This window comes from Oncorhynchus gorbuscha, linkage group LG04, assembly GCF_021184085.1.
Source record: "Oncorhynchus gorbuscha isolate QuinsamMale2020 ecotype Even-year linkage group LG04, OgorEven_v1.0, whole genome shotgun sequence".
In the NCBI taxonomy this organism is placed as follows: Eukaryota; Metazoa; Chordata; class Actinopteri; order Salmoniformes; family Salmonidae; genus Oncorhynchus; species Oncorhynchus gorbuscha.
In genome coordinates this window covers 63,123,897-63,138,846 of record NC_060176.1, presented here as the reverse complement: position 1 = coordinate 63,138,846, position 14,950 = coordinate 63,123,897, and the positions used below count along the sequence as shown (strand labels likewise).

General features: G+C 42.1%; 2 protein-coding genes across 4 annotated transcripts in view; both read right to left on the bottom strand.

The window, feature by feature from the left end:
• Positions 1–55: 55 nt before the first annotated feature.
• Positions 56–2,440, bottom strand: LOC124033370 (collagen alpha-1(II) chain-like). 2 transcript variants are annotated; one of them, XM_046345388.1, is made up of 5 exons: positions 2,265–2,440; positions 1,972–2,078; positions 1,776–1,856; positions 1,447–1,629; positions 56–1,221 (listed from the first exon to the last, which is right to left on the bottom strand). In XM_046345388.1, exons 1-5 carry the CDS (start codon positions 2,422–2,424, stop codon positions 1,063–1,065), a joined length of 690 nt encoding a protein of 229 aa, XP_046201344.1. In that variant the 5' UTR covers positions 2,425–2,440; the 3' UTR covers positions 56–1,062. The 2 variants fall into 2 exon arrangements, with proteins under 2 accessions (XP_046201344.1, XP_046201345.1); XM_046345389.1 differs by having other exon boundaries at positions 1,507–1,629.
• A 250-nt stretch (positions 2,441–2,690) lies between these two features.
• si:dkey-61l1.4 (collagen alpha-1(I) chain) overlaps positions 2,691–14,950 on the bottom strand; it is a 67,482-nt gene continuing 55,222 nt past the window's right edge. For both annotated transcript variants that reach the window (XM_046345385.1, XM_046345386.1), the window contains 42 exons: positions 12,994–13,038; positions 12,766–12,819; positions 12,042–12,086; positions 11,877–11,930; positions 11,618–11,725; positions 11,335–11,388; positions 10,959–11,012; positions 10,582–10,626; positions 10,349–10,402; positions 9,713–9,757; positions 9,152–9,205; positions 8,981–9,034; positions 8,845–8,898; positions 8,496–8,549; positions 8,349–8,402; positions 8,186–8,230; positions 8,015–8,059; positions 7,562–7,669; positions 7,282–7,335; positions 7,095–7,148; positions 6,883–6,936; positions 6,652–6,759; positions 6,493–6,546; positions 6,210–6,317; positions 6,044–6,097; positions 5,872–5,925; positions 5,730–5,783; positions 5,569–5,622; positions 5,332–5,439; positions 5,194–5,247; positions 5,032–5,085; positions 4,850–4,903; positions 4,646–4,699; positions 4,472–4,525; positions 4,250–4,303; positions 4,073–4,126; positions 3,914–3,967; positions 3,471–3,524; positions 3,288–3,341; positions 3,150–3,165; positions 2,964–3,019; positions 2,691–2,811 (listed from right to left, as the gene is read on the bottom strand). In XM_046345385.1, the coding sequence (XP_046201341.1) occupies positions 2,734–2,811; positions 2,964–3,019; positions 3,150–3,165; positions 3,288–3,341; positions 3,471–3,524; positions 3,914–3,967; positions 4,073–4,126; positions 4,250–4,303; positions 4,472–4,525; positions 4,646–4,699; positions 4,850–4,903; positions 5,032–5,085; positions 5,194–5,247; positions 5,332–5,439; positions 5,569–5,622; positions 5,730–5,783; positions 5,872–5,925; positions 6,044–6,097; positions 6,210–6,317; positions 6,493–6,546; positions 6,652–6,759; positions 6,883–6,936; positions 7,095–7,148; positions 7,282–7,335; positions 7,562–7,669; positions 8,015–8,059; positions 8,186–8,230; positions 8,349–8,402; positions 8,496–8,549; positions 8,845–8,898; positions 8,981–9,034; positions 9,152–9,205; positions 9,713–9,757; positions 10,349–10,402; positions 10,582–10,626; positions 10,959–11,012; positions 11,335–11,388; positions 11,618–11,725; positions 11,877–11,930; positions 12,042–12,086; positions 12,766–12,819; positions 12,994–13,038 (2,472 nt within the window). In that variant the 3' untranslated portion in view covers positions 2,691–2,733. The remainder of the gene's footprint in view (positions 2,812–2,963; positions 3,020–3,149; positions 3,166–3,287; positions 3,342–3,470; positions 3,525–3,913; positions 3,968–4,072; positions 4,127–4,249; positions 4,304–4,471; positions 4,526–4,645; positions 4,700–4,849; positions 4,904–5,031; positions 5,086–5,193; positions 5,248–5,331; positions 5,440–5,568; positions 5,623–5,729; positions 5,784–5,871; positions 5,926–6,043; positions 6,098–6,209; positions 6,318–6,492; positions 6,547–6,651; positions 6,760–6,882; positions 6,937–7,094; positions 7,149–7,281; positions 7,336–7,561; positions 7,670–8,014; positions 8,060–8,185; positions 8,231–8,348; positions 8,403–8,495; positions 8,550–8,844; positions 8,899–8,980; positions 9,035–9,151; positions 9,206–9,712; positions 9,758–10,348; positions 10,403–10,581; positions 10,627–10,958; positions 11,013–11,334; positions 11,389–11,617; positions 11,726–11,876; positions 11,931–12,041; positions 12,087–12,765; positions 12,820–12,993; positions 13,039–14,950) is intronic.

Sequence of the window (14,950 nt, the reverse complement as noted above, 5' to 3'; positions counted from 1 at the left end):
TGGTTTGGGTGCTCAATAAATTGTGTGTAATATTCCATACGACAATACCAATTCATCAGGAATTAATTAGTACAGTCCCTTCATTTATTCAAACATTTCCGTCTAACAACAAAAGTACTATTATCTCGGGGGCATAATACAAAACATGAGAATATGAATGATTGCTATTTATTCAAACTTAAAAAGAAAAACAACAAAGAAAATGGCCAGCATATAAATTAAGTAAATCAGACAATTAAATACATATCTTGAAACAAGAATGAAACTGAAGAAAAACGTAAAAACACATTTTTTTTTTACAGTACTGCATTGTTCCTCTGTATCAACAGAAATCAAAACATCACAATTTCACAAATGGTGATTAGGTTACTGCATCTATCAGATGATGCAATAATCCATACAATATTATCACCAGACAATTCATTGTCATAGTTCCTAATAATAGTCAAAACCAAGGGATCAACATTGGAATGTTTCTTAGTTTCTAACTGCAGATGTAAGGGTATAGTGTGTATATAATGACGTAGAGTGAGCACGGAGCTCATAAAATAGAGATTTAGCTATGTCTCCAATTTGGGACACATTGTTAAATTGCAGCAGTGAAGGTTAATGTGTAAACCACAGTGCTCTTCATCAAGAACATACCTGAATTAAGTATGGGTAACGTGAAAAAATAATTATACCAACCTTTAGCATTTAAAGAAACCTCGGTCATTTAAACCAATTACATAAATAAGCATGTTTCAATATCACCAGTGAAATCAGTGTAAACAAAAATACAAAGATAATTTCTCTCAAGAATATCACTGGCCTCTGAAAATGGAGAGACTAACCAGTTCATATTTGTAACTGGTCAATCTTTGGATAGAGAAAAGAGACACTTTTTCCTGTTGGTTGGTTTGTCTTAGCAATAAACAAGAATGTCATGAGAAGAGGAGAGATGCTGATGTCTTTCTATGTATCTGTTTCTCTCCCATTTCTCTGGGTCATTTCCCCACTGGCTGGTGGTTGTCTCATTGTTGTCTCTGCTCTTATCAGTCCTTAGAGAGTGTCTCTCTTCCTTTAGCTGAAGCACACAGGCCCAACAGTGAATCCAAACTCCTGTGTGAGGTCACTGCTGCCGAACACTGCCAGATCTCTCAGGGGAAGCAGATCCAAGTCCTCACTCTCAAACTGGAACACCGCCTCACGACGGCCTCTGGAATGCAGCTCCTGAGAGGGCTGCCAAGAGAAACACAAAGTACATTAAGTATTGAAGTGACTCTCTTCACCATCTCTCAACAACCTTCCCTCACCACCACCACCACCACCACCACCACCACCACCACCACCACCACCACCACCACCACCACCACCACCACCACCACCACCACCACCACCACCACCACCACCACCACAATCTAATACAGTACATGGTAATCATTATAGGGTAGTCTAATAACATACCACGCAATCTTGTAATGTCCCCAGGTAACTCTGTCTTTGTGTGTCTGCCAGGAACTTCACCTCTCTTTCGCCTGGTCCCTGTATGTTCCCATGCTGGCAGGAGTAGGTGATGTTCTGACTGGTGAGCCTGCTGTTCAACCTCAGGAATCTCATCTGCACCACGTCAGGTCCTAGATACTCAAACTGGGAGAGGGCATGGAAGGAAGGGTATCAAACCAGAAACACAAAAGCATTTCATTGTACTGTGTACACCACATGTATTCTTTGCATATGACAAATAAAGATTGATTTGATTCGATTTGAGAATCATGATTGGATTTGAGGCTTACCTGAAAGCCTTTTTCCTTTGAACTCAACCAATGAAATGAGTTATTTGTCCCTGAATCCTTCAGCCATGCTTTTACTGGCACCTGAAGTTCGAATGTATTTCATATGTTATTACATACATTTAGCATATGTTATTACCATATTATATAAGATCTAAAGTTCAGTGGGTCCCAGAGCCAGAAGTGTGTGTGCAAGTACCTGAGGCTGGAGCGGAGACAGACAGGTCTTTGGTGCTGCAGTGAAGTCACAGTACACCAGAAGGGCATCAGCTGGGCTGCCCTGGTTAGGATCAATGTAATACATCCCTGGAACAAGTAACAACCTTTACATCAGAAACTGAGCAGGGTTCCATCTCTCTGCTGCTGTACAACCGCTCCCACACAAATCCAATAAGCATATTGTACATTTAAGATGCTTTAAAATATCTGATACCAATATTGTGGTATTAGAATATAACAGAGAAGTCTTCACATTGTGGAAAAAGCGCATACCATTAGTGAAGTTGGGCTGGGAGATCCAGAGCTCCAAGCAGGTGGTAGCCGGGTGTTCTTTAGTGCCGTCTGGTGGATCTATGAGCAAGTGCAGTTCTTGGTGCAATAAATCCAGCAGAGTCTGGATCAGGAGGTAGTTGGGCTTGTCTGACAGGTACATGAGGTCCTGATCAGGCAGGGGGTGAAACAAGGCGTTGTAATATAAATAGTTATGGCTAAATTTGCAGGATGGCCTAGTGGTTAGGGCGTTGGACTAGTAACCGGAAGGTTGCAAGTTCAAATCCCCAAGCTGACAAGGTACAAATCTGTCGTTCTGCCTCTGAACAGGCAGTTAACCCACTGTTCCTCGGCTGTCATTGAAAATAAGAATTTGTTCCTAACGGACTTGCTTAGTTAAATAAAGGTTTTTAATTTTTTTTTTAAATGGCTTTAGTTTCAAAATGGAAGTATTTGGATGTGCTTGGATAGATTACCAACGACTTGCCTTGAGTTGTGCCAGAGAGAGATTCAGAGAGGTTCCAGGGGGGCCAGGAGGTCCAGGGAGGCCCTGACATAAATAAGGAAAAACAAACACAATATCTAAATTAATCTCATTGCCCTGGGTTGCCAGATTGGGTCAGGAATTATTTTGATTTCATTAAACAGATGTAAAGTGTCTGCTACTGTAATGTTTTGTGATGTGAGTAGGGTCATACTCACAGGCAGGCCTCTCACTCCAACAGGACCTGTTGTTCCAGCAAATCCTTTTAGACCCTGACAATTAGGCAAATTTAGTCAGTGCCCTCAGTCAATCCCCCAATAATTCATTGACAAGACACAAAGGTATGAAATAAAAAACAGAACAAATGTGTGTATTTGTATTTAGAGAACTGTTATACACATACCTTTTTCCAAACAAACCCTATAGAAAGAGAAAATTAATCACATTAGCATTTACTTTTTTTCCTGTATAAGTATGTTTACGAAATTTTCAGAAACACAAGGGTAATAACAGTACCATATTTCTGAAAAAGGACAACTTACAGGCAGTCCAGGTAGACCTGGAGTCCCCCATTCCCCATGAGGACCAATGTCTCCCTACAAAGACAGAACACATAAATCACTGTCAATACAACTCAACAGCAATGCCACGAGTAATGATGAATACTTAACAGAACACTGAGTCGGAACACACTAGACGGACAGATACTAGAAGGTGCATCTTACTTGTTCTCCTTTTAGACCAGCCCTCCCTGTCTGACCCAAAAGGCCTTGTGTCCCCTGAAACAGACACTCAACTGACTCAATAGATCATGGAACTGGGTCCATTATTACATACAGGAAATGTATAGGGATATGAACATGGGAATGATGGAGGCAAAATACATCCATAGTGAATCTACATTAAGATTTTTAGTACATCTGACTCAAGTGTAATATGCTTCTTGGGATAATATAATAATAATAATATAATAATATATAATAATATAATAATATATGCCATTTAGCAGACGCTTTTATCCAAAGCATGTGTGCATACATTCTACATATGGGTGGTCCCGGGGATCGAACCCACTACCCTGGCGTTACAAGCGCCATGCTCTACCAACTGAGCTACAGACGGACCACCTATAATAAATTAGGTACTTTTTAAATTAGTTCAAAAGTACCTTCAACCCCTGACCTCCAGGAGGACCTGTTAATCCCATCTTCCCCTTCTCTCCCTGTAAGTTTAGGGGAAATATATTAGTGTCACATAAAATGAGCTCAAAGTGCTGTACTTCTTCAATCATATCATAATCCTGTTGAGGCTTCAGTCAAGGTCTTACCTCTATACCTGGTCCACCCATTAGACCCTTCTCTCCGTGTAAGCCAGGTGTCCCCTTTGAGAGAAACAAGGGATGTTATTTGCTGAGTTTTGGGGACCCAGTGATTGAGTTATACAGCTAATCCTCCTGGCATTGAAAAGTGCACACAGCCTTTCCAAAACAGATCAAATAACTTACGTAAGGCCCTTGTCTTCCTGGAGGCCCGGTTGAACCAAAATCTCCCCTCTTTCCCTGTAGGCCAAAGAAAGGTCAAATCCTAATTAAAATGTGATGCCCCATCGACCTTACACAAACTCTCACCACTGCAACATATTATCAAGGTGAAGAAACATTATACTGTATGTTATGGCGAATGCAAAATCGGGCCAGAGTTTCTCACGGTCAATAGTGATTACTGACCTTTTCTCCTCTCTCTCCACCTAAGCCTTTGCTTCCAGTTTTTCCTCTATTCCCCTTACATGGAAACAAAAACAGCTTTTAGAATCAAATGAAGAATCAAGATCCATATTAGTTGGAACGATACATTTTTAACATGGGAAAAAGAGACTGAATAAGCAATGGTGCAATTCTCACCCTCCTTCCAATGTGTCCGGTCTTTCCTGGATACCCATTTCGACCATCATACCCCTGACAAAAAGAAAGACCTACAATCACATACTACACTAAGTGGACATTATGATATGGCCTTTGATACAGGTAGGATGTCAGAATGGGACAGAGTGCTAAATACTATATATGTAGATGTAAAGACGGGTGAAAGGTGAAGCTTAAACGGACCTTTTGACCTTTCTGGCCTAGTCTCCCCTCAGGGCCTGTTTGACCTTTTGGTCCCTGAAGAGCAAAATGGTAATATTGACTTATCCTAAAACGTCATCAGTAGACGTTTATTTCTGGTGAAGATATTGGAATATGTGTGTTTCATTTATATATAAGGTCTAAAACGTTATTGTAGCACTTACCAAAGGTCCTGGTGGGCCAACAGTTCCCTGAGGCCCCACCTCACCAGGCAAACCCTAAGAGTAGGGATGAGTAAAAAAAACATCAACCAAAATGTTTACTAACTTATGTCATGTTGCCAAAGACATATCAACACCACAGTTCATATGTGTCTGTGTTCCTACCTTCAATCCAGGAGACGCTTGGGGCCCCCTGTCGCCTGGAAGACCCTCTGGCCCCTGGACCCGACAGAGACATTCAGACCGTCATCTTAATGAACAATTTAGATGTTCTCTAGAAAGAAAGATATCAATCAGCCTCACCTGCTCTCCTGGTTCTCCTTTATCTCCAGGCTCGTCTTTGGGCCCCTTAAGTCCGGGGAAACCCTTTGGACCAATCTCTCCCTGTCTCCCCATGCCTCCCCGCACTCCCTACAATAAACCAACAAAATTGAATTATGACAGAAATTGACCATGCAAGTGCAATCAATGATGCTGTGCATATGGTTTGAATTACAATCTTATCAATATAAATTGGCAGATGATTTGGATACTAGGTACCTTTGGTCCATGTTTCCCCATGTCACCATTCACTCCACTGATGCCTGACATCCCCTGTCATTAGAAGACAACAGCTCAATAAAACCAATCAAGCCTACAGTTACATTACTTTCTATAATTCATACATGAAAATGAACAACAATTTTGCTGGCAATACATACCTTAAGGCCTGAGTTTCCAGGGTTCCCAGCCATACCATAAGGGCCTTTGTCCCCCTAGAGAAATTACAACTCCATGTTACTGTACAGCTATATGGCATCATTGTCCCTATCGTGATTAGAGAATTTCAACATCATACTGTACCTTCTGCCCTTGTGGTCCATCAGCCCCAGCTAATCCAAAAGGTCCTGGAACACCCTGGAACAATAACAGGTTGTGAGGCAGAGTATTCAACAAAGCCATTAGAGACATTGCCATTACTGAGTAATAACAGATGTTCTAACTATCAATACACTCCAGTCTACTTCAAACCTACTTCCAGTCCAGACAAGCCTGATGGTCCAGCTTCCCCCATCAACCCCACCTGGCCCTGATGAACAGAAACAGAACACTGTTGAAGCGCCAAATCTACATGTCACACACACATCACCTCTATTAAACCATCAAACATTAGTATAGAATACACCTTATCAGTCACTCACTCGTAGTCCTACGTAGCCCTTCTCTCCCTTCACTCCTCTTTTCCCATTGTCCCCAAGAGCTCCTGAGGGCCCCTCCAACCAAGAAAATCCACGAGGTCCTATGTCCCCCTGGAGAGGAAAAACAAAAATATGGAAAGTATCAGATTGGGATTTGTATGGCAGAGGAGCAAGAAAACATTTTTCAAAGACTTCTGAAAATCTTAACAGGCATTGTATTATACATATAGAACCACACATAAAGCATATATTAAGTAGGCCTTCTTCATCCTGTTAATTCCATTACCTTTTGTCCTTTAGGACCAGGATATCCTCTATTGCCGAAACCTCCCATCTCTCCCTGCAACAGACAATCACAGAAAACCATGATAACCACATCCCAAGCTGATAATGATGGCCGCCTGTGTCTGTAGATGAGCTTGGTAGAAAGGGTAATACAACTGACCTCTTTGCCCCTTGGCCCAGTCTCACCCTGCATCCCCTGGGAGCCCTGTGCACCTGGCTCTCCCTGTAGTCCATTCGGCCCTGCCTTTCCAAAGGGACCTGGAGCTCCCTGTCTCACAGCAACATAGATGGGGTCAGAAAGGTGGGGATAGAGTAGTGAGCGATCTAATTAACACATTTGAACTGAACTACTGAAAAGGGGAGGAAATCCTATTGTGATGATGTCACTGACCGGTTCCCCCTTCCTGCCAGATGGCCCCTCCTCACCAACTGTTCCTGGGGGACCCTGGGAGGCAGGAGAATACAGTACAGGGTCATCAATGTCAGCCATGATAGCACTATTGCAAAGGTATTGTATGATATACCACACTTTACCCCATGAAAACAAGAAATAGCAAAAAACACAACATCAGTCCTAATGGAGGTGGAAGAACAGACACACACCTGCTGTCCATCCAGTCCAGATGGCCCACTGTCCCCAACAGGCCCTGCTGCTCCCTAAACAGACACAACAGTACAGTACAGTACATCACTCAATGCATTACTGGCTGTCATGATTCATGCTTTATTCCTTTCAATCTATCATTGGAAAATAGAAAAAGACAAGAGCTAGGGCTGGCATTGAACTCACCTGCACTCCATTTTCTCCAACCTGCCCCGTTACTCCATCTATCCCAGGAGTGCCCTGGATACAGTAGATAAAATAGATTAGCAGACTCAAGAGTGACAATACATGTATTGATAATACATGTTAATATCTGTAATGTTCACTAGAATATTTAATCAACAGAATATATAATAATACAAAAAATAATATAATATACTAATATAATACCAATATACAGATAGGCCTCTGATTACATGTTTTTATTGGAATTAAACAATGAGAAAGATGAAAAGTACCCACTCACTGGAAACCCGGTGGGTCCGGCTAGCACCTGAGGCCCCAGAGGCCCCTGGCTTCCTGGGGGGCCTGGCTTTCCTGTCTTGCCCTCTGGCCCTGGTAGGCCTGGAGGACCCTAAAACCAGGTACATAGCGGTTAAAGCTTTGGGCCAGTAAACAAAATGTCATTGATTCAAATACCAGTGCCCTTGAGCAAGGCACTTAACCTTAATTTGCTCCAGGGCTGCCCCTGTAAAAAACACATTGCATTGCACCTATCCGATGTATGTAACAATAAAAACATGTTTTTTTTATTATCTTCTGATTCAACCAGAAGACAAATATGGACCATAGTACATTCACATCGGCCAACCATGGACCTCATAAATTAATCTGTCTCAAGAAAACAAAATGACCAAATCATCAAAGTGCCATCTAACCAAACAAGAGGACAAGGACATGATTTAAAAGTGCTACTCACTGGTGACCCCTGTATGCCATTGAGTCCATCGTCTCCTTGACGACCCTGAGGTGGATAAACCAGAAAAACATCATGGCAGAGTCAGGCTGTAACTCCAGGGGGAAACCTCATCCAGTGTGTCTAAAGCTAGTCTGTATTAGTCAAATGGTCTTAAAGAGTGAGCTTCCTTACCTGAGGTCCAGCCGGCCCTCTCTCTCCAAGAGATCCCTTTAACCCCTATAGGACAGATCAAAAACATCAACGTGGTAATAAAAGGTATCAATGTGTAATATTTCCACCAATATTAGTTTACACTATTCTTTCCATAATGGGAGTGTCAGTACAGTGTACTCACTGGTGGTCCACTCTTCCCAGGGATACCAGCGGGACCTCTCACACCAGGTTCCCCCTAAGGTTAGACAGACAGACAGGTGGCATTCAATGAAATCAACAACTATACTAACACTAACATGTGGTAGAACTGTATGGGGCATTTTCTTACCCTCTCTCCAAAATGACCAGGTCTCCCAGTTAAACCCACTGCTCCTGGGTAGCCCTGTACAAGGAATGGGTTTCCACAGTTACGGTTACAGTTGGTTGTTCCACACAAAGTTGGTTGTTGGCAGTAGTAGGTACCACTGCACTAAGATGATAATAATTGGTTTAAACATCTATCTTTTACACTTTTCTTAGAAAAAAGAACAGATTACAGTAACACCTACAGAGCATGAACTCTCACAGCGGGATTATAAAAATACTTTTCTAAACACATTAAGATAAATTAAATGTAGACTGGTTATGGCCACTAGCCCACTATAACACCTTGTTGGGGTTGGACAGGCAACACTTACATACATGCCCACTGGCCCCTGGCGACCCTCCACGCCATCTTTCCCTGTGAAGCCCTAGAGAACAGAGAGACTCATTAACAAGAAATGTCGGTAATATTTCGATTTGAGACAGAGGCTCTTGGCCTACAGTACTCACCCTATCACCAGGTGGCCCAGGACTGGCGTCTTGTCCAGACTTTCCTGGAGGACCCTGTTGAAATCATGAAATAGATATAAACATAAAGGGTAGGAATGGGTAGGTTGAGCAGGGTGACAGAATGTGCAGATCCAGCAATGATAGGTGAGCGACATTTATTGTTGGACATACCTGAGAACCTGGTGGACCTGCTCGTCCTGGTGCTCCCCCCAGACCTGAAAATCCCTGGATTTATGACAGAGAGGTTAAACACACATTGACTCGTGAATATACGACCATGTACTGTAGCAACAAATGTATACCCTAATTCAATGTGCCCTAGCAGCATCACGTATCAAGACTTTACAAAGCAGTGTTGAGGACCTCAGATCATCCCTGGCTGTGCCATGCTGAATTTGTCTTACAAAGACACTGACTGACTGAGCCTACAAACCCCTGGGGATGATCAGGGCCTTGTAAACCTCTTTACTGGTACACTATCTAGTCTTATCTGTCTGACATGTAGGTGCCCATATAAACAGGAGAGCTGGGACAGCAATAGCCACCACAGGCCCACAGGCAAGCTGTTATATCTGTGTCTAAGGAGGATCATCTGAAAAACAACCAATCACACCTCTCTTTATTGCTATGGTTTATGAGAGTTCAGCAATGATTGAGCCATTTGTGTTTCTTTTCTTTTTACTGTTGACTTTTACTTGATTAGAGCTGATTGGTTAAAGGGGTTTGACTCACTCTGTGTCCTTTAGTTCCACGAATACCAGCAGAACCAAGGTCACCCTACAATCACACACAACAACACAAACATTACACATATTGTTTTTATCATGCCATACATTTATTTTCTGTACAGATGTAGGATCTTAATTTTAGTCAGTTTTCTACAGCAGGAAAATAATCCTGCAGCAAAGGAAAATTTTAATTATTATGTGTATTATAATTAATGGACATTTTTGTAGGGGCAAATCAAGTATCTATCTATCTATCTATCTATCTATCTATCTATCTATCTATCTATCTATCTATCTATCTATCTATCTATCTATCTATCTATCTATCTATCTATCTATCTATCTATCTATCTATCTATCTATCTATCTATCTATCTATCTATCTATCTATCTATCTATCTATCTATCTATCTATCTATCTATCTATCTATCTATCTATCTATCTATCTACCTGTACACAGAACTTATCCTGAAACCTACTTATCAACTTATCCTGAAACCTACTTATCAATAATGATTGAAACCGCTGGGTTAGTACCTGTTCAAGGAACTGCATTGACAATGCACAGTAGACAATAAGGAGTCAGTAGAAAATTCTAATAAGTGATATTTAAAAAATTAAAAGTTATAAAATGGGAACCTGTGTACCAGGCTTTCCTTCTGCACCCTCAGTCCCAATGAGGCCTCTAAAACCCTGCAACATAACACACAGACATAGACACAAACACGTCTGGCATACATACCGCACACAACAAGGACAGCTGATTATTACTATCACACAACAAGGACAGCTGATTGTTACTATAGCTACATTATCCATCAAGGATTGTCTGTCAAGTAATACTCATATGAGAATGAATACTGTTTTCTTACCAGGATTCCAGGTATACCAAAAAGACCAGGCTGTCCAGTACGACCCTGGAAATAGAAGATATCAGAGGGAGAATGTGATTATTCCCCCAGTCCCAGCAACATCTTCCAGCAGAGGGTATAGTAATGTATCTAGAAAGATGATCTATTACAGCAGTGTTTCCAAACTCCAGTCCTCTAGTACCCCACATTTCTGTTGTAGCCCCGAACAAGCATACCTCATTCAACTTGTCAACTAATCATTGAGCCCTCAATCAGTAGAATCAGGTGACTTTATCAGGGGCTACAACTAAATTGATTACTATTGGGAGTACTCAGGACTAATCAGGACTGTAATCAGGACTGGAGTTGGGAAACACTGTATTTGAGGGGACAGTTACCCTGGGTCCTTTAGGTCCTGATTTCCCATTATGGCCTGGAGTTCCCCTGTGGCCCTTAGGTGGAAACAAAGAGAGACATTCAAAATTAAGATTTTGAGTCTGTATTATGGCATGTGATACAAGAATATGACATGACATAACTCTGTCAGTATTATATTGTATTGTATTGAAACTCAGGTTATCTTTGGGAAGCTGGCCATTCAATATTGGCTCATTGAATGCAGCTGCATGTAGACTAGAACAAAGGAGAGGTCTAACAGAAGAGCTCTAGTTGTTCCCTCAGGACATGAAGTTCCCTCAGGAAAAATAAAGTAATTCTACGTCTAAGTCTAGTTTGTTGTAATCACTCCACCAGACAGTGATAAACTCTGCTGACCTTTGACCCCTCCTTTCCAACCACTCCCTGGAGGCCGACCTCTCCGTCTTCACCCTGCATGGGAGAGAGAAAGGGATCAGAGCCCTCTCATCAAAGATTCAAATGAGCCGTGCCATTTCATAAACACAAACTACAGGTATCCAACATAATCCTTCATACATTTGACATGAATCATGTATCAGTATATAACAGCAGAAGAGGTACAGTAGGAAGATGAGGAGTGTTATTAATGTGTGTTACAGTAATAAAGGCTGTGAATAGCAGGTGTCATCCTGATGTTTACCGGAATGCCTTGGGGGCCAGCTTGACCTCTGACACCAGGAAGGCCTGAGAGGCCACTCTGACCCCTCTCACCCTGACGGCCTAGGATCCCTGATGCACCAACAGAACCCTGAGGAAAAAAATACTAATGGTATCAAAACACCATATAATATGAAGGTTTTCACAACCATTTTTATTTTAACGAGATCTTCATGAATATGGCCTTTGTGATAGTCATGATTCTTGTACTACTGCATCCAAACCCATAATCAAGTCTCTACCCTGTCTCCTTTGCGTCCAGCATCTCCTTTGTCTCCATCTAGTCCTCTGAAGCCCTATAGGAAAAGTCAGATCTTCTCAGATAGGATTCATAGAATAGAGCCTCACTCCTCTCTAAAGATGTCACTCCTGTTTAATAAACAAGAGAATAATTATATACATCTTACTGTGCCACCTGGAGCCCCCTTCAGACCTGGAATTCCAGCAGTCCCCTAAAAGACAGACAGATACTTCGTCAGAGAGGAGAGGAGGTAGAGAGACAGTGACATGGATTTGTTTAACTCATAAAGTCACACAGATGCTTTAGATTCTCTACACTACAGTGTATCCCAGGGTATCTAGCGAGATCGGATGTCAGGCCCGTTTGGTGGGATTAAGTGGGTACCCTTTTACTATATACTATGTTTAGAGTAAATATAGGTATGCCCTCATCCCAATAAGGAAACCCCTGTAAAACAGATTGCCATATCCAAAATATGTTTTCCATTTCTGTTGTTTTAGAGCTTGAACTAAAACCAGGAGCTAAAACATGTGAGTGAAATACCAGCTGGCAGAGTTGTAAAATGAGTGAGAAGTCAACTCATATGTTTCTGTATAAAAGCCAGAGTCAGCTCTGAGATGCAAGACACATGGAGATTTGTGATTTTAAAGAACTTTATTGCTGCAGTGAGGCCATAAGTCAAACAACAAAGCTGGCGAATAAACCTTTTTTGTTCTGATGACCCAGTTTTAAAACAGCTTTTAGAATCAGTTTTCACAATAGTCTATGTTGGCATGTTGATTATGCCATGCAGAATGCTGTTTATGTTTTATCCCAAAATGTGTTTGCAGCCACATGTCTATCCAAATGAAAATGTAGAGTAATGTGCAGCTCATCCACAAAGAACTCACCACGGGCCCTTCAAGGCCTGGTAAACCCTTCATGCCCATTGGCCCGACTTCACCCTTTAGAGAATCAGAAATAGACAAACATAATCAAATAGACTAAACCAACTCCTACCAGGTGCCATCAGCAAGTGTCTAGGGGATAGAGGCAGGGGTTGATTTATGACTGGGCCTATGTGGGTCTTGACAAGAGATGAATTTTATTAAACAGAAGATGAACGTGACTAAACTTACCATGTCACCTTTTTGACCTGGAAGACCATACATCCCTGGATGTCCCTGACAACAAAATAAATGAGAACATTCAATACTGTTTCAGCAAAATAAAATGTTGACGTATGATGAGGCTATATGCAAGTAGACCAGTTGTATGCATACACATTGTGTATGTCAGAGCCTGTTTTATTAATAGGTCATAAAGTACATCTAAGTCATCATACAGTTTGTTTGCAATAATGAACAATATGATTATACGGCCTGTCCCAGGATCTGAATCACATGGTTATGAGGCCATCTGGATATGGCTAATATTTCACTAGACTGAGACTAGCCAGGAGATGGATATTTAAAAAGTAGGTTTTCACGTCTACGCCACTGTCTTACTAGGCTTCAGGGAGAGCCCCATTGTCTGCTCTGCTTGCCAGGAGCCAGCTTTTGGTGTGCAAGAGCAGTCATTAGGACTAGAACATTTCCAAAAACTAAACAGGTAGCCCCAAACTCAACTCAACATTTACTGAGAGAATACCAGGAAAACAAGTCATCTCCTAGATCTACTGTAGCTGGCAAGAACATTGAGATTTCCACCAGTGCTATTATTGTATGAACTGATAATGAGTATCTATAATCATATAATTTCACCAATTTTGCTGCTACAGTATATCAAAACGCATAAGGATCAAGTGAATATTATAACCACAGAGCCTGTGTATTTGCTGTGCAAATTAGCTGGCATGTCTTACTTGCAGTGGCGGACTGGCCATCTGGAATTTCGGGCAAATGACAGATGGGCTGGTCCATTTTTAGTAGACCTGGGATTTGCCAGGGACCTCATAATATGATAATATCACGATACTTAGGTGCCGATACAATATGTATTGCGAAAAATATGTTGGCTCACTATTTATACTGAACAAAAATATAAACGTAACATGCAACCTATTTTTTTTTTACTGAGTCATAGTTCATATATATATATATATCAGTCAATTTAAATAAATAAATGTGTCCCTAATCTATGGATTTTACATGACTGGGAATACAAATGTGCATCTGTTGGTCCCAGTTACCTTTAAAAAAAGGTAGGGGCATGGATCAGAAAAGCAGTCAGTATCTGGTGTGACCACCATTTGCCACATGCAGCGTGACAGTTCTCCCTCACATAGAGTTGATCAGGCTGTTGATTGTGGCCTGTGGAATGTTGTCCCACACCTCTTCAATGGCTGTGCAAAGTTGCTGGATATTGTTGGGAACTGGAACAAGCTGTCATACACATATGCTTCCAGGAATTGTGTACAGACCCTTGTGACATGGGGCCGTGCATTATCATGCTGAAACATGAGATGACGGCGGATAAATGGCACAACAATGGGCCTCAGAATCTTGTCACGGTATCTCTGTGCACTCAAACTGCAATTGATAAAGTGCAATTGTGAGGCCTCCCGGGTGGCGCAGTGCTAGCTGTGCTGAGACTCTGGGTTCGAGCCCAGGCTCTGTCGCAGCCGGCCACGACCGGGAGGTCCATGGGGCGACGCACAATTGGCCTAACATCGTCCGGGTTAGGGAGGGTTTGGCGAGTAGGGATATCCTTGTCTCATCGCGCACTAGCGACTCCTATGGCGGGCTGGGCGCAGTGCACGCTGACCAGGTCGCCAGGTGCACGGTGTTTCCTCTGACACGTTGCTGCGGCTGGCTTCCGGGTTGGATGCGCGCTGTGTTAAGAAGCAGTGCGGCTTGGTTGGGATGTATTTTGGAGGATGCATGGCTTTCAACCTTCGTCTCTCCCGAGCCCGTTGTAGCGATGAGACAAGATAGTAACTACTAACAATTGGTAACCACGAAATTGGGGAGAAAAAGAGGGTAAAATTCAGAAAAAAAGTGCAATCGTGTTCATTGTCCATAGCTTATGCCCATACCATAACCCCACAGCCACCATGGGGCACTCTTTCCACAATGTTGACATCAGCAAACCGCT